Below are 23,064 nucleotides of genomic sequence, written 5' to 3' on the forward strand. Positions count from 1 at the left end.
ATAATTCAGAAAATACTCCTCTTGAGACCACATAATTGGATTTATTTATTTATTTATTTATTTAGCCTACAGCAGTGGTACAATTAGCCAAGAGACTACATAGTTAGTACAAAGTAGTTATTTGGCTACTAAAGAGCACTAGTCTGTTTAGTTTGCACTTGCATGCTATCCAGGGTACACCACTTGCATGCTATCCAGGGTACATCCAGGGAACTAACGGAACATCCGAAAGACAAGTGGCATCCTGCAGTGTCATTTGGGGCCTTCTTTCACTACTGATGTCCCTCATAATTGGGTGCTGGCATCTGGATATGTCCAGCACCAGCAGGGGTCCCACTGTCTGCACAAAATGCCAACTAGTTTCCAAAGTGGTACCTATTTATCTACTCACATGTAGCATGATTCGAACTGCTAGGTGAGCAGAAGTGATGGGAGCTCACTCTGCTATGCAATGCTAGGACTTGAGCCACCAGAGCAAAACCATCTCCAGCATCTTTAAGTCAAAGAGGCTCCGCACCTCTTATACATTTGGAAATTGGTTTTGATTTATATTGGGACACTCACACCTTCTTATGTTGGTAATACCACAATTTGAATTGACTTGATGTAGAGGACAAATCCAAGCACTCCAAACCACTATAAGGATCCAAACTGTATTTAAATACTCCCAATACCCTTCTGTTTTGGACAGAAAGAATAAATGTAAGTATTATTCTATAGAATTTTATAGTACTATTTCTATAAACTTAGAAATACTTTAAAAGCAGAATATTGATAGGAATTTTAAAAGTTTCCAATTATTGGCTGTTAAAAGCTACTTACTCAGTCTACAGTGGATTTTAACTGTTAAAAACTATGAAGTTTATAATTCTTCATCCTATTGTACTTCTCAGTATTATTAAGTATCATTGAATAAAACATATGTCTACATTACCAGTTAAGGACAGGAGTTTGAGGCAGTACTATGCAATTGCTCTATTTCTTCCTAAATGGGTGATTCCAATTGGAAAGGAAGGAGAAGTCAACTTGATGGACATTCATTTGAAAGATACTCCTTTTGTTCATTATTTACATGACACCATTGGAAAAGTTATCCATTATATACAGGTGCATATACATACCTAACTATGTATCGCTACCAAGGGTGAGAGGACCTAATTGTGCTTATTATAGGACTATCTCATTAATACAAATACTAAGATCTTAACTGCCATACTGGCTAAATACTTGCAGAAAGTCTTACCAAATATACTTTCTTTTTCTTACTAAAGTTTATCAAAAATTATCAGGCACTAGTCAATTTGCAGTTATTAATTGATACACTAGATATAGTTAAGGACAGAAAAAGGTTTTGATTTGATTCAGATTAAATTATTAAAGAAATTGATTAGATATGGGTTTCCACAGGGTTTTGTTCAGTGGATTGAGATTTATTACTTGCAACACATCCCCAAAATTATCACAAATCGAATTATTTCAGACTCTCTTAACAATGTAACATTTTTCAGAGCTACCCACTTTTTCCCTTGTTAATTTGTTCCCTGGTCCTTTGTCCACTGTGGTAAGTCAGTCTTTAGTCATTAAGGATATTATATTATAGGATCTCCTCCTCTTTCAATGAATCAGGGAGTCATCTGCCGGAACTACTCCTAAATGTTATCTCATTGTTCTGAACTTTAAAAATGTTTCGTCCCCTTTTACAGTTTTGCATTTCTATCAAGTTAATTTTTTTTATTTTCTCAGGCCTAAATCACCACAAGCATTGTACTGCAATGAGCTTTTGACGAGACTACCTCTGAAGACAATTTGGAAACCAGAACTAGAAGAGAAAGAATATTTCTCTATATTTTATATTCTGTATAACGTGTTATTGCTGAATGAGATTTGCTCTAATTATCTTACACCACAGAGCAGCTGAACCTGAGCTAGTTCATTAATTAAACTGATATGTTCATCCACCTCAAATTCATGACTCTAACAATACAGATAGTCCTTGTTTAATGACCAACTCTGCCACTAAGTGAAGAGATTGTTAAATGGGAAGTCTCATAAGGACAATTGTTCTTTCCTGTTGGAAAGAGATAAGACTAATCAGTTTCACACCTTTGGCTATTCTTTGCCTCTCCCAACCACTCCCTTGTCCCCTTAGGATGCTCCTGTCTTGTATATCTCAAAAACACTACAATCAAACTGCAATTCAAGGGTGGGAGTCATAGGAAAGCTATGCAAGCAGTTTATAGTACTCTCCAGAAATCTTTCCCCCTCCATTCTCTCTGCTCTGGGAGTGGGAGGGTCAAGCAAAAGAGGATTGTTACAGAAAGAGAGGAGAGTAGAGAAGCTCGGAAGGGTAGTAAGAGCCAGTGGGTGTTAGGCAGCTAAAGGGGTGTGGATGGGGGAAGATAGGTAGGAGGGAGGATTTGAAACTACTTATTGTTATAAATGCAGGTGGGCTGCCAAGTACCTAAATTCTGATCATGACTGCAGGGGCACTCTAACGACGGTAACTTTGGACATGGATCCTAAGTTCCTTCATTTAGCACAGCCGCATCTTTGAATGATGTCACGGAACGAATAGTTGTAAGTGAAGGACTGTTAGCTGTTTGCTCTTGAATACAACGAGAGCAATGAGATTGCACTGGCAACTGGGAAAGGGTCAGGCAAAGGAGTGATGTCCATGGAAATGGCTTATTTTTTTCAACAACTCCCAGCCCCTTAGCATAGCAGAGAATGAGTTGCCGGCACAATCACATTGCTTTTTATGTGTAGAAAAGCACTCAGCTTACTTTCTTGCAGTTTCTTTCCCTCCAATCAATCTGCTCTGCAACGGGGAGGGGGAAGAAAAGAAAAAAAACCTCCATATGTCAGGCATAGGACAATGCATACTGACTGTGATAACGATCACATGATTGAGGAATGCTGTAAAGGTAGTAAAGCTATTTTTTCAGCACTGTCATAACTTTGAACAGTTGCTGAACAAAATGATGGGTTAACTAGAATTACCGGTAGTTAAAAAAAAAACATGAAATGGCAACCACATAAATACATATAAATGGCAGTGAAGGTAAAAGCAAATTCATCAATAACAAATTAAAGCAATCATTGTATGGGCTCTGCCACATGAGCCTAATCCCCAGACCTGACGACAGAACCAGGTCTTTAAGGCTAATGAAATGCCGAAGGACTGAGCCCACCTAATCTGGGGCAATGATATTCCAAAGTGTGGGTGTCATGAGAGAAAAGCTCTTGCCAATGGGTTTCTGGATGCAATTCAAAGGGCTTGCTATAATGCCTGTATCATTTGGTTCTCAGGCATTTGTTTGCTTGACTGCCTTCTCCAACTGATACGTCCAATATATTCTTTTTGATCAAATTTACTAAAAGTCCACTACTACTGTTAGGAGTTTAAGAGAGTCGTGAGCAGGTTTCCACTGGCAGTCCCATGTTTCATGAAATAGCCTGCCTCTCAAAGCTAGATTAGTATCCATTCTGGTAATCTTCCAAAAGCTGGTAAAAACAGGTTTTCAGAGAATGTTTTAAGTGTAAGGCTGGTACCATTAGGGATTATCAGCATTATGGTATTTGAGATATATGTTAATGTTTTATTGAAGTTATCTGCTAGGTTTCTCTGATGTTTATAGTATATATGTTTATAATAAACTTTTTGAAAATGTATTTCCCACTCAGGGCTTTTTTAATTCCTAGAATTTAATCCTGTTCCTATTCAGATCTAAATATAGTTATCTGATTCAAATAGCATGGGTATAAAAAGGCAGTTTTAAGATATGTATTAAGTTTCACTCCATGAAAAATTTATCCACAGTAACTTTTAGTTATAAAGGTTTGTTAGGTGGCAGTACAAACAAAGAACAAAACTGCTCTGACCGAAATATTTTTCTTCTCTCTTAACACGGCATAAAACAGCAAGAAATAAAATCTTGAAATTACGGCTGACTTTATTGAATCATAATTAGGAAGTGTTATATTAGAAGTATTTCCTCCAATCGGATATTTTAAAACAGGGCTGCTGTTTGTTTGGAACTGAGTCATGCAAATGGTGGGTAAGCGCACGCAGTTGCAATTGAGCAAGTGGTGGGTGCCTACGCAAGCAAGCACATGAAGCACAAGCCCACTCTCCCGCTGCTTGTGTGGAAACATCCCCTTTCCCGCCCCACAAACCCAGAAATGTTAGGGACCGCTGCTTTAAATAAATAGTAAGACAATTATATAGACATTAAAAAAAACCTACACTTTTAGTATAATTTTAACAGTATTTCTAAAAGTCACTCGTGAACTCTTTCGTATTCTTCCTATGAATAAAACACAGAACTGAATATAGTAAACTATTCTTTCTGCAGGCTAGGTGATAAAAACAAAAGGTATTCATTCCAATGATGTAATGTAATACAATGACATAAACAGTTGAAAAATAGGTCTATTAGCAATAGCAGTAGGTGAAGTTAATAAAAACATTGACACACAAAATGGCAGTCATGGGCATGGCCAGATGTAGGACATGCATTTCAACAGAAAGCCACCTCTTCTCCTAGATGCTGTACTAATATTTTTTTTTTTTGGAGTAGAAGACAACAGAGAAACAAATCACTGAGTTTGTTTATTTAATTTCTATGGCTGCCCATCTCAATCAGGTGATTCTGGGTGGCTTACAATTCTTTGAGCTGTAGCCATCCATTCTTGTAAACAAAGATGCTGCTGAAGACAAATCGCAATGAAAAAACCTATGAGCATATTGCTGTCCACCAAACATCATACACATGTTGTATATGCTTGTATGCCTGCATGTGTGTGTGTGTATACAGGCACACATATACACATCACTGACTGAGCTGTAATAGATTTGTTATAAAAAATAAAAAATAAATACTTTGCAGTTTGTATTTACAGTATGACAGAATACAGTTAAAACAAATTAAATTAATGAAAAAAGTTATTGACACTATTGTACAAAGAACACCATCCTTACAAGAAATTCTTGATTTACGACCATTCATTTAACCACAAAGTTATGGCAGCATTAAAAAAGTGACTTAAGGCCCATCCTTGAAGGTATTACCTTCATACTACCCCTGTGGTTACATGATTGCGATTTAGGCCTTCACATTTACAATGGTGGCAGCACCCTGTGGCCACAACTTCCTAACTTCTGACAAGCAAAGTCAATGGGGAAGCTGGCAGGGGAAGTTGCAAATCACAATCACATGATATTTCACTCATTGAGTTGATTCGAGAGATCTACCTTAACCATTGCTCTGTTTAACGATTTTTGTTCCTAATTGGGGTCCTAAATCAAGGAATAAGGTAAAGGTAAAGGTTCCCCTCGCACATACAAGCTAATCGTTGCCGACTCTAGGGGGCGGTGCTCATCTCTGTTTCAAAGCCGAAGAGCCAGCGCTGTCCGAAGACGTCTCCGTGCTCATGTGACCGGCATGACTCAATGCCAAAGGCACACGGAACGCTGTTACCTTCCCACCAAGGTGGTCCCTATTTTTTCTACTTGCATTTTTAGGTGCTTTCGAAACTGCTAGGTTGGCAGAAGCTGGGACAAGTAACGGGAGCTCATCCCGTTGCACGGCAGCACTAGGAATTCGAACCGCTGAGCTGCTGACCTTTTGATCGACAAGCTCAACGTCCTAGCCCCTGAGCCACCGCGTCCCAATAAATCAAGGAATACCTATACTGTAACATAGTATAGAGCTATGGTGGCACGGTGGCTAGAATGAAGTATTGCAAACTAACTCTGTCCAGAGTCAGGAGTTTGATCCTGACTGGCCCAAGGTTGACTTGGGGGGCGAGTTATCCTTCTGAGGTTGGTAAAATGAGGACCCAGATTGTTGGGAACAATACATTGACTCTGTAAACCACTTAGAGAGGACTGTAAAACACTATGAAGTGATATATAAGTCTAAGTGATATTGCTATTATAGAGTTATAAATTAAGATATTTCAGTTATCTATTTTCTGTGTTAAGATAAATGTGAAGAACTATACATGGCAAGCCCAAATAAAACTTTTTGTACCTTTTGTAACATTACACATAAGCAGAAGCTATGAAAATATCTGTCAGGTTTACTTTAATTTGGATTTCAAATTGAGCAAAAGACAGGATTCACTGTCCCCCTTCAGTATAGTGACATTATGTAGAAACGCCGGAGAAGACGCCTAGAGAGTTCTTGAAGGTCTAGCCGTTCCGAAGCTGATTGGACACTAGTGAGATCTTTTACTAAGACCTACCTAGTGGCAATGAGGGAGGCGAAACGTTCCTACGTTTCCACTCTCATTGCATCGGCAGATAACCGCCCAGCCACCCTGTTTCGGGTGACTCGCTCCCTCCTTCACCAGGGGGGGCGGGAGGACCCCTACAGGGACGTGCTGAGGAGTTTAACGGTTATCTATACGATAAAATCGTTCAGCTTCGGGATAGCTTAGACCAAAATTGCGATGATCCAGGCGGGATGACGGATGTACGTCTTGTTGAGGTCGTTTGGGATGAGTTTGAGTCTGTGGCTCCCGAGGACGTACACAGGTTGCTGGGGAGATTACATGCAACCACATGTTTACTGGACCCGTGTCCTTCCTGGCTGGTGCTGGCCACTCAGGAAGTGACACGAGGCTGGCTCCAGGGAATTATAAATGCTTCATTGTTGGAAGGGGTTTTCCCCACTGCCTTGAAAGAGGCGGTGGTGAGACCCCTCCTCAAGAAGCCTTCCCTGGACCCAGCTATTTTGGGAAATTATCGTCCAGTCTCCAACCTTCGCTTTGTGGCAAAGGTTGTAGAGAGTGTGGTTGCGTGGCAGCTTCCTCGGTACCTGGATGAAGCCGTCTATCTAGACCCGTTCCAGTCCGGCTTCCGGTCCGGACATAGTACGGAGACAGCTTTGGTCGCGTTGGTGGATGACCTCTGGAGGGCCAGGGATAGAGGTTGTTCCTCTGCCCTGGTCCTATTAGACCTCTCAGCGGCTTTCGATACCATCGACCATGGTATCTTGCTGCACCGGTTGGAGAGCTTGGGGGTGGGAGGCACCGTTTATCGGTGGTTCTCCTCCTATCTCTCCAACCGGTCGCAGACGGTGTTGACAGGGGGGCAGAGGTCGACCGCGAGGCGCCTTACTTGTGGGGTGCCTCAGGGGTCGATTCTCTCGCCCCTCCTGTTCAACATCTATATGAAGCCGCTGGGTGAGGTCATCAGTGGTTTCAGGGTGAGTTATCATCTGTACGCTGATGACACGCAGCTGTACTTTTCCACCCCGGACCACCCCAACGAAGCTGTCGAAGTGCTATCCCGGTGTCTGGAAGCCGTACGGGTCTGGATGGGGAGAAACAGACTCAAGCTCAATCCCTCCAAGACGGAGTGGCTGTGGATGCCGGCACCCCGGTACAGTCAGCTGCAGCCGCTGCTAACTGTGGGGGGCGAGTTATTGGCCCCAATGGAAAGGGTGCGCAACTTGGGTGTCCTCTTGGATGGGCGGCTGTCATTTGACGATCATTTGGCGGCCGTCTCCAAGAGGGCCTTTTACCAAGTTCGCTTGGTCCGCCAGTTGCGCCCCTTCCTTGACCGGGATGCCTTATGCATGGTCACTCATGCTCTTGTCACTTCCCGTTTGGATTATTGCAATGCTCTCTACATGGGGCTGCCCTTGAAGTGCACCCGGAGGCTGCAGCTAGTCCAGAATGCAGCTGCGGGCGTAGTAACGGGAGCCACTCATGGCTCCCATGTAACACCACTCCTGCGCAGTTTGCACTGGCTCCCTGTGGTCTTCCGGGTGCGTTTCAATATTTTGGTTACCACCTTTAAAGTGCTCCATGGCTTAGGACCCGGGTACTTACGGGACCGCCTGCTGTTACCTTTTGCCTCCCACCGACCCGTACGCTCACACAGAGAGGGCCTTCTCAGGGTGCCTTCCGCCAAGCAATGTCGGTTGGCGGCCCCCAGGGGAAGGGCCTTCTCTGTGGGAGCTCCTACGCTCTGGAATGAACTTCCCCCTGGTTTACGTCAAGTGCCTGATCTTCGGACTTTTCGCCGTGAGCTGAAAACGCACCTATTTATTCAAGCGGGACTGGATTAAAATTTTATTGGGGTTATTTATATTTTTAGATTTTAAATTGTTTTAAATTTTTCGGCCACATCATAATATGTTCCTTTTAAATTTCTTTTAATTTGTATACAGTGTATTTTTACTTGGCTGTACACCGCCCTGAGTCCTTCGGGAGAAGGGCGGTATAAAAATCGAAATAAATAAATAAATAGATAGATAATATATCATTCAGCAATGGTATAATTCATACAATTCAGCATAAAATATCTTAAATAAAACTTCAGGGTCCACATGTAAATTCAAAATAAGCAAATGTTCTAGTCATTTTAATACATTAAAAGCATAAACATTCTTATAACCGATACCAATAAGGAGGGAGAAGACCTAAGAGTTTAAAAAAATAGAGCTTCTGATAATGTTTGGTTACAATGTTCACATCCCTTGTATCTCTTCCAGGGACCATGAAATAAATAAAACCCTTAGCTAAAGCTGAATGGGCTTTTCATGCCTTTTTCATCTATTCTGCTTTAACAAACTATATTGCCTCTTTCTCATCCCTTCCTTTTAGTTCCTTCTCATTATTGAAACAGTTCATAAGCTTTAAATTACTTTTCACTAGACTGATGAGATTTCAAAGCCCATATTCCTGATCTCTAAAATCTCTTCAATTCGAAATTAAACTATGCCATAAAAAGAGAAAATGATTCTCAGATTCCCACTGGTTCCTAGAAAATATATGCAGATTTAAAATTTAAAATCTAGATGAGCACAGATCCAGGGCTATACATTGCTCTAAAGTCTTTCAATACTGGTCATCTTGCAGTCAAAGTAATTTTCAGAATCGATAACTCTGTATATGTATGGATGAGGACATTCATAATGGTAGGCACATAGATATTTTCAAGGCATTTTGTAATATAACTAACTCTGATAAAATTAATCATAGTTGCGTAGCTGATAGAAATGGCTACCTCCAGTGCAATCCTATGTACATTCTTTTTGAAATAAATCCCAGAGAAATATGCAAAGGATTACAGCCTGAGGATCTGAAAAAGGTTCATCATGGAACAGCACGAGTTTTCTTGAAATCAAAACTCAATTATGAAGCTAGAAAGTATTACCATACAGGTGATTCAGAATATACAGAAGTAGGTACAAAACACTACTTTTCAAATCTTTAAAGTTGCCATTATCTTTTTACAGCTTGCTGGCTTTTTCAGAAGCTGCTCCCAGCTGTCTCTCTAAGCATGTGTGTGCACAACCACAGAGACAGCCAAGTCAGACACCCAGGACTCTGGAAGACCTTCCAATACTAAATAGAATTTAGCAAACCCTATGAAGACAAATCCAAAATAAATCTGTAGGTGTGTTGCAGACTAGGCCAAAAAACACTGGAAAATAATATGCTGAAGCTAGTACAGTAATATTCCTAATTACATATTTGCTCTGCTAGTTGTTATTCTTACTTAAAATTGTAACTTTAAGCTGACAATCTAAAGTTCATATATGGGATACTCCCATGCTTTCCATCATTTACAATTTAATGCTAAATATTTACAGTACAAGGTAAGCCAGATCTTTATTAAATCATATTTATGAATGAGCAAAAATTTAATTAATATGTGCATTAAATGTACTAATGTAAATGGATGGAATCTCAAATTAGTTATGTAGTAAATGTGCATAACCAATCATATAAAAATTGTATATCATCCTCCAATCCTGAGAAAACTATGTGTGTAATCATATGAAATACACGCTGGAAATCATCTCTTTATATGCTATATTTAAATTTAATATTTGTGTACTTTGATAAAGTCATTTATTAGTAGTTTAATTTCAATTCAATCCATAATTTTATTACATTTAAGAAATGGACACAAAATATAATTTCCAGATAATATTATTCAAAAGCTACCAAATCTCTATAAAAGACTGAAGTAAAAAATATTCAGAATTAGATGAGTAATTGAGAGTTACTGTATTGCCAGTGAAATAACAATGGCATAATAATGAAGGTATAGTATCATTTTCTTACATTCTAGTTTATAAAATTCAACAATTATTAATAATCTTGGTTATTGTATTATACATACTTCATAAAATTTAACTTTCTTTGAAGTGCTCAAAATATATTACAATACATAAATGCTAAGTAATAGGATTATTTAATACATTTGGAACAACTCCTTTTGACGTGAATGTGACTAACAAATGCAATAAGACTAGGACTGCAGCCTTTAAAGTTTTCTAACTATAGTTTTCAATCAAAATCAAGATATCCTGCTGATAATTTATCTTCCATTTTAAAAAGTGTTCTGCATTAAGTATTAACATACTTTTAGCATCTCTTCGCTGCTGTAGTTTTTCATTTTATCTTCTACATCCTGCCCTATATTTCCTTATCCAGAGTCACCAGTGACAAGGTAGAAATAAAGGACAACATACTTAGTCCTTTCAAATTTTTCCAGGCTCCATTTATTACAAGAAAGCACTTACTTTTTCCACTTTTTAGTCTAAGTAATAGTGAAGCACAAAGTAATCCTATATAAATGGAATATATTAAGTAACTATTGTGCAGTAGCTTAATACCAAAATTGTTATAAATTTTCAAGATTGTTCCTCAGAAGATAAAGCAAATAACAAAAATTGAATTTTTGTCACTTATAGTTCCACATCAAAAACAGTAAGCATATTTGAATGTGTTTTCCATAAAATATCTACATATAAAGTACATGTATAATCAAAAGCAGATTATTATAAAAATAATTACATTGGTTAAAAAAAAAGTCAGTTCTGTTTTCCCTCCAACTCTGCCATAATAAATACTTACAAATCTGAAATAATGGAGAATTGTATCTGTTAAACTGTATAATTTTCAATGACCAAGCTATACTGAATACAACTCCTGAAAGAATTCAAAACTGCATAGGAAATTTATATGGCTATACTTAACATTTCAAAAGTAAATTCTAACATTTGCATTAATTCTAACATTTACTTTAATACATCAATTGATAAAAATATGTTTGAAGATCTCTCCAATTGATTTAGTATGTATTATGAATCCTACACTGAAAAGGGAACATACCACAAAGTTAATTCTAAATTAAATATAAACATAGTTACCTAAATATGTTGTCCAAAATACTATTTTATATGAACATCTCTATGCACTTTGCAGATATATTATAGCAGTTACAAAAGTTTTATATTCTTATTACTGAGGATAACGTGCCTTACAATGTATGATGATTGTATTTTATGATTATGATCATGATTTATCACTTGTTGCTCGTACATACACTGAGCGCTTATGCACCGGAGACAAATTCCTTGTGTCCAATCACACTTGGCCAATAAAGTATTCTATTCTATTCTATTCTATTCTATTCTATTCTATTCTATTCTATTCTATTCTATTCTATTCTATTCCATTCCATTCCATTCTCTATTCTATTCATGAAGGGGCTGCTGCAGTGAGAATGGGCCATTTCATAGGTATTGTGGAGAGTCCAGTTGTGTTTGGTACTGTCTTTCAACTGACAATCAGCAACAGTCATTCTATTAGACTACCTTTGAGGGAAAGATGGAAGGCAGAGCTACTTCCATCTGCTCTATTGAGACCATCTTATCAGACACCACCTGTCCATGAAATGTTTCTGTTCAAGCCTGTCATGAAAACATTGTATTGTCCAAATAAGTACCTAATTTTCCTTCTTTTTCTTTTCATTGTTTGTTCTTGCTTATATGCAAACTACCTTGGAAGTTTTGTAGCAGAAATGTTGTAAAAGTGAACAAAAGTTATGCCAAGCCTATCTTACTCACTGTTTTTTTTTCATCCTATGGGTATGGATCTACAATGCATGTCTGACACCAAAAAACATGGCTAAAGAAAATAATTTAGAAACTGCAGAAAAACATGAATTACTATGTTAATAATAACATATTTTAATATTTTATTTTTCAGCAGTATCCACCCAGTGCTTGGTTAGTGTAATAAGTCTGGGGAAAAAAGCTTTCAAGTGCTTTGGCAAACATATTAAATAAAATAATAAAAGTTATTTCACTATGCTGGAACAACACATTTACTTCCCAAAGTATAATAGAAATTACAGTCAACATGTGGTTATTACATTAATATTGATATAACTGTTATCAAATTCAATGTTTACAATATAATTATATCCTGTACAGTATCTATTATATGTATGGGCATGTATAGAGTGGGCGGTATATTAAAAATATAAATTAAAAAACATACATATAAGTTTTAATGGCAACTATGCTGCAGTTTTATCAAGCAAGAAACGTTCTCAAAGATTACAAAAAAGTTAAGGGATAATGTCTAAGCAACTGTTAGGTTTGTCATCCTAAAGCACACTACATTACACCATGTTATACTATATTAAACACTAGATCTAAATAACTTCGTGATATTGAATAAACCTGTTTAAAAGTGCACTGATAATTCTATAGCTGCTCTGAATATTTTTAAATGAAATATGCATGAAAATTCAGTCTGCTTTACTTCTTTTGATTGTAAGATATAAACACAATAGTTTTCTTTCAGATATTTTCATATAAGGATCTTAGAAAAAAACACTGTATGTTCTCTAACTTCAAATAGCTTGCTGTAAAAATCCTATAATATCTTACAGACCTTTTTTGAATCATTTCAAATATATACAGTATGTTTTTAATGCGAGGTCACACAATAACTATTCTCATGTGACTTAAACTCCTGTACTCTTAACTATTATGCACTAAGAAGGAAATAAATAATCACTCTTGTCATCATGCCAATATTATCTAGCTACCAATTGTTTGACATTTCAATTTTCTAAAAGCCTGATTTATTACTGTATGGATAGTGAGCAAAAGCAAACTTGGGTCCTTTGTTTTCTATCACAGCCAAATCAACAGTAGTTTAGAATATATCTAACTTCCACCTTCATTATTTTTACATAATATACATAAAATAGTGATTTCATTATTTCCCCCCAAAATACACACATCTCAACTCAAACAGTATTTTCCATCATCTTTCTGTATTAGGCCTTAAAAAGTCAAGTTTACACAGGTTGACAGGACCAAGACCAGTTAAAATTCCTTAGTCCTTGAAATCAGATATTCCCAATATAAAATCATAGTTACTGATAAATTCAAAACTATAAAATAGATGCATGCCTAATTTATTTATCAACAGCAATACCAATGAATATAAATCATTAGCATAAATATAAGTCACATAAAAAATGAACAAATTGTGGAGAAATATGCAATTGTTAAAAGAGTATATATGGTTAAACTTACCCCATTCTAGAAACTCCAGAATATTCTTCTCTCTTCTCAAGGGTGAATTATTACATTCATCATAAAGGCAGATGAGTATATCCAACAAGGTTTCCACACTAAAGCATTGCCCATTGGTCTGAGTTGGCCCATCCAAAATAAACTGTTCCAACTGTCTCAAGCGCACCTCTCCAGACATGGCTGCTTCAGTTTTTAACAGACTTTTCTTCTTTATTTTTCTGTGCTATCTTTGACAAATCTAGCACATTAGAATATATTACAGTTTATAAAAAGAATTTTGAAAAGTCAGTGCTTTAAAGATGGTGCTGAAGGTATAATCCATCTCAGAACTGCCATTCTGAGAACTGTAACTTGGTCAGTCACACATACATCTACAATATATACAGAGTATTACAGAAAAATAATTACCCTAAAATCTCTTTTAATAACATTTAAAAGAGAAAATATATACATTTAAATAATAATAATTAAAATTTAATCCCAGGACTGAATCCACTCTTCTGTCATCCATATAGATTTTTAAAGGTCTTTTCCTTCATTCGAAATTCAGATCATGAAACCCAATCCCGAAATGAATCCTTCTGCATCATTAAAGTGTAAAGTCCCCCTTCCATTTGCATCAACAATTCACTTTCAAGGAAAGAGCAGCAGGAAGAAAGCTATTTGAAAGTGGGAGGACAAAAAATAAAAAGCACAGGATTCTGACGATCTAGTGCTGGAGAATATCTACCACCTCCACCACCTTCTTCTCCACCTTCTCCACCACCTCCACCTCCACCTCCACCACCTCTTAGAAAATGCATTAGTGGCAACTCTTCAGAAAGTGGGGAGTGGGAAGAAGAGGGGAAGAGGAAGAAAAGTCCTCAGAAACAGAATCCTTCCTTAGGGCAATCAGTGCCACTCTTCCCTTAAGGCTCTTCACCATGCCAAAAAATAATGTATAGTCCGAATTTCCTTAACCTCCCTCCCTACTGGGGAGGGGGAGCATGTGGAGGGGGAAAGTCACACCCCTCTTTAAATATCAGGGAAAGTAATAATTGTCCTCTCTTTAAATACGGTATCAGCACATCCAGTCAAAGGAAGAAGGGTAGGCTGGGCTGGTAATAATCCTAGCAAATCCTCTCCATATCGCTGCACGTCCTCTAGCTCCTTGTTTCTCTTGACAGGGCGACAGGATATTGCCTTTCTCAATCCACACACATCTCCCACTCCGCTTGCGCGCTTCCTCCAAAAGATGCTGTGCTGCTGCTGCTGCTGCTGCTGTTTTCTAGTGCAAGAGATGAAAAGATGCTGCCCGCCTTTCGGTCCACCATGCTTAGGGCATCTTCTTCGAGTGGCGAACAGTGATAGCCTGTGCTCCCCCTGCCCCGACTCCTTCCTCCGTTTCCTCTTCCTCGTCGTGGTTGTTTTCCTCCTCTTCTTTCACCGTCCGCCCTCCTTGACTCCACACAGCTTCATGCATAAGCTCCGGCTGCTACCACTGAAGTCACCGGATCCAACATGGCGGCCTCTTCACCCTCCCTCCTTAAGCTCTGGAGCGAGCGGAGCTGCAGAGAGGCAAACGAGGCTGCAAGCTGTCGGGAATGAGAGGGAGAGAGGGAGGGAGCGAGCGAGCGCTGGAGAGATGCTTATACGGCAGCACGGAATGCAGGGATACAGGCGGACCTGAGGGGAGGGAACAGCAGCCGCACGGAAACGCCCTGCGGGCTACTGCAGGACCAGGTTGCTAAGCGAAGTTTGGGGCTCTTCTGGCTGCGTCAAGGGCTCGCGCCCAACCCGCAAGAAACATACCTGTGCTCTGAAACCCCATCTCGCCCTTGGGACTTTTAAAACTCCGTGGCTAGTTTGCATTTGATCCAGCCGACCGCTTAAAAGCGCTTCTCCCACAATTTCTTAACAGTCGCGGTTTGTTCCCTCCCCACCCACTCCCCCCTTCTTTTCTGCGTTTTTAAAGGGAAAGTATTTGACGATGGGAAACTGGAAAGAACGCCCATTTTTCTTCCAAAACTGTAAAGCTGCCTGTGATACCTACTGATTGATTGACACTTAGATAGGTAATAATAACAGAAAAGGAACATCTGATGTTATCAACCCTTTGCATCCCCATTTAAGAGCATGGCTGTTGAAAATGTAGGATTGGTACAGTTGGTGACTAACCCTACTTCCTAGTTTTAACATTCCCAGGCTACCCACTTATTGAACCTTTTGCTGATGTTCTCTCCAGCATTTTCCATTTTTCCACTTTCCACTTGTTATCTTTTTAAAAACCAATGTGCTTAGATAGGAGTAAAGCATAGGATTAAGGGGTCCAAAGTTGTGAAACTCAGTGGGTAACTTTGGATCAGTAATTCCTAATTTAGGATCACTACTTCCTCATTGCCTTCCACATCACACAAGTTTGCAGTGATGATAGAAGCAATAAAATTCCAAAATTCTGGGTGAATAATCCCCCTATCCTTTTTTTTGGCTTCTAGTAGCTTGTGTTCCAGAACTGTCTTACAGCTTTGTGACAGATATCACGTGTTGTTTCATAATGCAAAGATTTGGTAAATCCATATATGTAAAGTGTGTTATGTATAGTATTTCAATTTTCAAAAAAGATTTTTGGTTATATAGTGTTCTGTAAGTTATGTAGTGTGTCATGCAGAATTCTGTACTCAAAACATAATAACTTTTGTTTCTCAATCTGTACATTAAATTATTCAAATCAGTTATGGGTCCATTCTATGATTACTACTACTGTAGCTAACTCAGTCTGAAACAATGTTTCAAAATAAAAAGTATCTAGGAATGAAAGCAAGGCTTATGGTATGAAATAACCAACTATCATTGTTAGTGAAATCAAAGATCTATGTCATTTAAATCAGTATTCAATAATTTTCTCTTAAATCGCTTTCTTTTAAGAAGTTTTTTTCCTCCAGCAAAATAGCAACAACAACAATATAATTCAGAGCCCTAAACTATTCAGACAATGACTTATGGGACTAAAAACATTCCTTTTTATATGGCTAATGGGCTGTCCCCTCTTCTTAAACAGCCAGTCAGGAGGCAGAATAATGAGACATCTTTCCCAGAGTTTACATTTGGGAATTGTTCTCCCACTTTTTCTTCTTACTGCAGTTTACTGATCCTGCTCCATTCTCAAACATTAGCAGTTTTTTGGTTTGTTTGTTTTTTGCTGCTTCTGGGTATGATGGAAATGGTATGAAAATGGGAAGTATCCCCCCAAAAATCAGGAGCTATGGTGGTTATTCATATGTATTCCATAATATCGTTCCGTTTTCAACATGCTAAGAAAATAACAAGCTAACCAATATGAATAGAATGACATGGAATATCAAGAATGAATGAATAGAATGACATGGAAGATCAAGTCCAATTGAGTTTAGTTTTAGATTAGGGCTGCAGTTTAAAGCTGTTTTTCCTTGTTTTTAATGCTGTCTACATTATTATGATGAAGCAATCAACTTGAAATGTGAACTGATTTGGAGATTTGATGAAAAGATTGCTTGAAAGATGAATTCTATATTTTAAATGGAAAAATTGCAAAGACAGTCTAAGTGCCTCTTCCCAGGAAACAAAAATGATACAAATCAAAAATATTTGTAGCTCAGGGTTGAATTGTGCGTCCTTGGTGCTCTTTGAGCTTGGTTGTTTTCTTGCAAATGTTTTATTACCCAGCTAGGTAACATCTTTAATGTTACAAGAAAGTGAGGTTTGCATTCTATTTTTATAGCAGTCAAATGATGTGATGAAGATTCTTTAATTGCATGACATATGGACAAACTTAACCATAGTTAAGTAGTACAGAAGTAGCTTTGGACCAGTCCACTATGAAAGCATCAGTTCTTTTCATAAAATGAACTTCATTATTCTGGTTCCATTCTGACTTGTCAAAAACTAGAATAATATTTTTCTTTTGTTGTGCTACAAAAGAAGTTTGTAAATGCTGACAGAAACCGTTGCCTTGTCTTGCCTTCCAATTTCTGAATTGATTCACAAGTTATCAATTCAATGGTCTTCCAGGGTAAAAAACTGGTTTGCTGGTTTTGTAGCTACCCCTCAGAGTTTTTTTCATATATAATCAGATAGATTCACACAAAATCATTGGATGAGGAAGCATGCTATCAATTTTATTTTCTTCCATGGGTTTGGGTAGAATAAAAGTGAGGAGATTTTTGTTCCCTTTGTTTTTCCATGACAGACAGTTCAGTTCTTTATGAGATAAGCCTTCATTTTGGAAGATTTGAAGACTGATGAATTGCTTTAACAATATTTTTTAGAAGTGTAGGAATTTAATTTTCTTTTAATGCCCTATTCTATATTTTGTAGAAGAATAATCCACTATTTAATTCCACTCGAAATATTTACCTGTTTGAATTAAATTGTATTTCAATCAATTTATCAATTATAAGTTCAGACATTAGAGAAATATGCATATTAGAAAACTATGCATGTTGGAAAACAATGCAAAGTTCTAATAAAATAATCCTTTTACATATTGAAGAGGTTTTAAACAGAGCAGTTTTAGTAGACAACTAATTGGAAAAGAATTCCAGAAGTATTGAAAGAAAACGGGTACTGAAGACATGTAGTGGTCCAGGCCTTATTGGATTCATATTCTGTGGGATCTCAACCGATTTTCAGGCCAATAGGTTGCTTTTCTGATCCCTCTTAGTAGGGAGACTCCAATCACTACCACATGGGTGTAGGCAGGAATCTTTCCTTTTCTCAGTCCCTTAAAACGTATGGCAGCTGCTCTTCATCCAAGAGTCCATAAACCTTTTCTCTGGGAATCTATCTGAAGCTCCAGAGAAAATGAGCCCTTCTTGCAAAGCAAGCCCTTTATGCTGATTTGTTCATCTCTAGCATAGAATAGAATAGAATAGAATAGAATAGAATAGAATAGAACAGAATAGAATAGAATAGAAAAGAATTGAATTGAATTTTATTGGCCAAGTGTGATTGGACACACAAGGAATTTGTCTTGGTGCATATGCTCTCAGTGTACATAAAAGAAAAGATACCTTCATCAAGGTACAACACCTAGTCATAGGGTACAAATTTAACACTTAATGATATAACTCTTAATGATAGTCATACGGTACAAATAAGCAATCAGGAAACAATCAATATCAATATAAATCATAAGGATACCAGCAACAAAGTTACATATTGCTTCTATTTGTTTTTCTTTTACGTTCTGTGATGCATCTTAATATTCTTCTGCTGCAAGCATTTCCTATGACAGATCTAAAATTTTCTTCCCGATGATAGGCTGGAAGGTTAATAGGAATGCCTCTAGCTCCTTCCCTTCTCTTTCAGGAGGGCAATCAGCATGCAGCATGTGTAGTTGTCATCATCTTCAGTGAGGAAAACAAACATGGCTCATCCCCGGAAAGACATGAGAGTAGTTCTCTCTGTTTCATGTTCCTCCGATGAACAAAAGAAGAAGAAAAACCTTTCTCACCAAATTCCTATTTGCTCTTCCTCTTTATTCACTCAGTGACCTTGTTTGAACCCAGTCATTTACAGATAATTTGATAAATCATGGTTAAACAAACCATTGCATGCTGAGACATATAAACTCAATCACTATATCTGAGCCTCAGTTCCTTAATCCATAAAAACTTAATAACATTTGCTACAATCTTGCTATGAGTTAGAAATGACTACACATAAAAAAGTTTGAAAAATGTTCCATATAAATTAATAAAAAAAACCCTACAAAATGACAAGAAAGAGCAAATATTGAATTTTTCTTCTTCTTGTGATTAAATTGTGCTGGAGAAAACTACTTGCTGGCAGGAAAGAAAATCATAATAAAATAGATGTTCCGAAAAATCAGATCTAACACTTTATACCAGTGGTCCCCAACCCCTGGGCTGTGGCCCATTACTAGGCTGTGGCATATTCAGAATTCGGCCACGCGACTGGATGACTGGCATGTGCGCATGCACAACTCAATTTGCTTGAGCAGTGGGCTGGTGGGCACTTGCACAAGGGCTTCATGTGCAGGCCCACCACTCGCGCAGCTCAATTCCCTTCTCCCCACAAGTGGGCCACCAAGCCTCAAAGGACCGCTGCTTTATACAGCTTCCCTTTAAAATACTGTTTTTTAAATAACTCTTATATTTTATTGAGAAGAATTCACATTCATCATTCAATTTATAGATAATATAAAGATTATTTCTAGATCAGAAAATGAAGTTGACTTGAATCTCTATTAAGAATAGCATACTTGTATATAAGATACCCAGTCACAGCTGCACCTCTAATGTAGTTGTCTGTCAATCTACCCATTATATGTGTATCTGATATATGTAAATGAATATGTCCTCATATTATAGCTATTTGTGGATATATACAGAGATAATATGGCAATATATGCATACTTAGGCATGATATAAGCACATTTTAATGCAGTGATTTAAATATAGTTAAAGTGATAGGGGGGAAAAATGTGTGCCATCTGCTTTCAATAAAAATAGCCTATTTTATATCAGTGATGATTAAACTGGAGGACCTTTGGATTCTTTGATTCCATTTCTGCTTCTGCCAGGGAACTAGTTTCCTCTTTGGGAATGCAACTTTCTTTCTCTGATTGCATTTAATTATGGAAAAGTTAAAAAGGGACTGCTGAACATGGAAACCATACAGCAAATAATATATCAGACAATGCTTTTGCAATGCAATATAATGCCTTCAGGTATTTTTTTTATTGCTCTTACTATAATAAAGGAATAATGTGCTCCTATAGGCATAAGCCACCACTGTCTATCTGTCTGTCCTCTTAACATATGTTAATATTTTTATTTCAGTGCAAGTGGTGGAATTGTTATAGGTAATTGCAATTCCATCTCTCTTACCGAACAAATGCAAGGTAAAAACTTAATTCTGCCTGCATAAAGTCTGATTGGTATATTTGTCAGAACTGACAAGATAGGAAGTGCAAATGACGCATAATTCATTTCTTCACATGCAAGGGCATAGCCTCTAAAGTGGAAGAGAGAGATGTGTTCTTCATAACGGAAGAATATTTCTCTCTTCATTTTATATATGATTTGAAACATGAGGAAATGGGATGGCTTTGGGAAAGTTAGGAGAACATTAGTGCTGTTCGGTTCTCAGTAAGCCCTTTGAATATTGTCTATCACGTGAGATACAACGGGGAAGCCCTGTTTCATCAGAAAATTTGCCTTGATTTAGTTTGCTATAAGATGGGATGGAGCAGTGGTAGAATTCAAATTTTTTTACCACCAGTTCTGTGGGCTTGGTGAGTGTGGTGTGGCTTGGTGGGCATGAGATACAACGGGGAAGCCCTGTTTCATCAGAAAATTTGCCTTGATTTAGTTTGCTATAAGATGGGATGGAGCAGTGGTAGAATTCAAATTTTTTTACCACCAGTTCTGTGGGCTTGGTGAGTGTGGTGTGGCTTGGTGGGCATGGCAGGGGATGGATACTGCAAAATCCCAATTCCCACCCCACTACAGGGGAGGGATACTGCAAAATCCCCATTCCCACCCCACTCTGGAGCCAGCCAGAGGTGGTATTTGCCGGTTTTCCGAACTAGTCAAAATTTCGCTACCAGTTCTCCAGAACCTGTTAGAACCTGCTGAATTTCACTCCTGGGATAGAGGGAGCCTTTGATAAGCTTTCAAAATTCTGTTATTCTGCCTTACAACAAGAAAGAGATTTCCTAAAACTTCAGCTGCTGTTTCTTCCTTAACTTTGCCTATTCTGAACACACTCTCCTTCCAGAGTCTAGAAACTATGGCCATTTTGGCTTGAGCTGCAGGCAGTGCCAGGCATCTGGCTTCTACAGAAGTATCTGCCTGCATAATACTTGACTGGATTTCCAAAATGCCTTTTGCCTTTGGACTGCCTTTCTAAAATGCTTGACAAGTTTTATGTAGAGTCTTTGTAACCATCAGTCAGCACTATTTTTAAAGTGCTAGACCTGTTTCCAAACATACTGTAGATATAGAGCTGTTTCAGACACTGTGCCCATAGTCCTGGGCTGCACAGAACTTTATTAAACTTAATCCATGTCTTACGAGCCACAAATTGCCAGTTTTATCATCTTTGGGTTCCTTACATTTTTTTTGCTGCTTTGGTTGACAAAGTTGTTGTTTTTTTCTTAGCTGTATTTTTACTGTTGTTATTACTCAGGGAAGGTACCATTTTATCTATTCTGTCCTAATTTTTGTACAGCTAGGTGTCATGGTAATACCTGTTGTTATTATGAATTGGCCAGTCAAAATGGCATGTTCTTGCTGGCTGGCTACTTCCAGAAGCTACTGAGCATGAAATTATAACTGGACTTGGTCACTAGCTGTCAGTGTTATTATCCCCGTGTAATACAAAGGAACATTGTTATACACCTGCTTGATACAGTTCCACCTCTTCTATACATGCTACTTATCAGCAGGGTTATTTTTTAAAAATGGCTTTAGTGCTCATTGAGAAAAATGGTAGATCCTCATGTTCAGAAATAACTTGACTGACAAAACACAAGGGCAACTGTCCGCATGTTCCTTTGGCTTCATGATTTTCTGTACCTTTGACCTGTTAGGCAACTTAAGAGGTGATTAAAGCTACTGTTTTAATCATTTTCACTCATCCAGCTCTATCCACCATCCATATTAGGAAGAATGATGGTTATTTTCCTGCAAGAGATAGAAGAGAAAATAAAACCAGGGAAAATAGCGAATCCTTTTCCTTAATTTGTTTTGTAGTAAGCATACTGTATAAACATCTTTTATCAGGCTTACTACTATTGCAGAATAGGTACCATCAAAGGGGACAGCACAATTTACAGTATGCTAGGATAGTTTTCTGCCAGCAACAGAAGTACCAAATAACATGGCCATCTAGAATATACTTTAGTTCGAATATTACTGGGGGGTGGGGGGTGGGAACGACTGTTAACATATATTAAACATTCTCATACTTGACTGATTTCTATGAAGGTGTTGTGTCTTGCCCGCTCTCACAGCAGCCGGGGCCTTCTTATCTGCTCCCGAACATGGAGGAATGTATGCCTCCCGGCCCCAGTCCTGGCTCCATGCCCAGACAAGCTGAAGAGGAGGGGGCACCTCCCGGTCCCAGCCCTGGCTCCATGCCCAAGCAGGCTGCAGAGGAGGGAGCACCCCCCGGCCCCAGCCCTGGCTCCATGCCCAGGCAAACGGAGCAGCTAGACCCCTCCCCCTCCTCCACAGCATGTGAGCCTGAGGAAAGTTTATTTCCAACAGCTGCTGACTGGAGTGACCCTCGCATCAGAAGACTGGATAGGTGGAGGCAACAGAAGGAAGGGAGGGGCAGGCCTTAATGAGTGCTGAGTCATGCAGCCACACCCCATGGCCTATATAAAGGATCTGCTTTCTGGCAGTCTCTGAGTCAGGCAAAGTCGAACTTATCTTGCTGAAGTCACTTTCTGGTCTCCTGCCTGCTCTGAGGACTTTGCTAGGACTTTGGGCAGAGCTGCAGAGGCAAGCCTGATTCGGATTTCCCTGACCCGGCCATCAGCGGAGGAGTGGGACACGACAGAAGGTATGATGGAATGTGGGTTTCACTCAAAAGAAGTGGAAGGGGAATTACAGAAGAGATATCTTAAGTCCAGGAGAGTAGAAAAAGTGAGAAAATAACTCACCTCAGATATAGGTTGAAGTGAAGGGGGGCTTTGAGATGCTTTTTA

At 38.4% G+C, this 23,064-nt stretch overlaps 1 protein-coding gene across 3 annotated transcripts in view; it reads right to left on the reverse strand.

Moving 5' to 3' along the window:
• CDC42BPA (CDC42 binding protein kinase alpha) overlaps window positions 1-15,264 on the reverse strand; it is a 150,325-nt gene extending 135,061 nt beyond the window's left edge. For 2 of the 3 annotated variants that reach the window (XM_058171461.1, XM_058170638.1), the window contains exon 1: window positions 13,368-15,263. In XM_058171461.1, coding sequence (XP_058027444.1) covers window positions 13,368-13,545 — 178 coding nt within the window. In that variant the 5' untranslated portion in view covers window positions 13,546-15,263. Of the gene's footprint in view, window positions 1-13,367 lie in introns of all 3 variants that reach the window. The other variant, XM_058169811.1, reaches the window with a different exon arrangement.
• Window positions 15,265-23,064: the final 7,800 nt, after the last annotated feature.

Source organism: Ahaetulla prasina, chromosome 1, assembly GCF_028640845.1.
Source record: "Ahaetulla prasina isolate Xishuangbanna chromosome 1, ASM2864084v1, whole genome shotgun sequence".
NCBI lineage: Eukaryota > Metazoa > Chordata > Lepidosauria > Squamata > Colubridae > Ahaetulla > Ahaetulla prasina.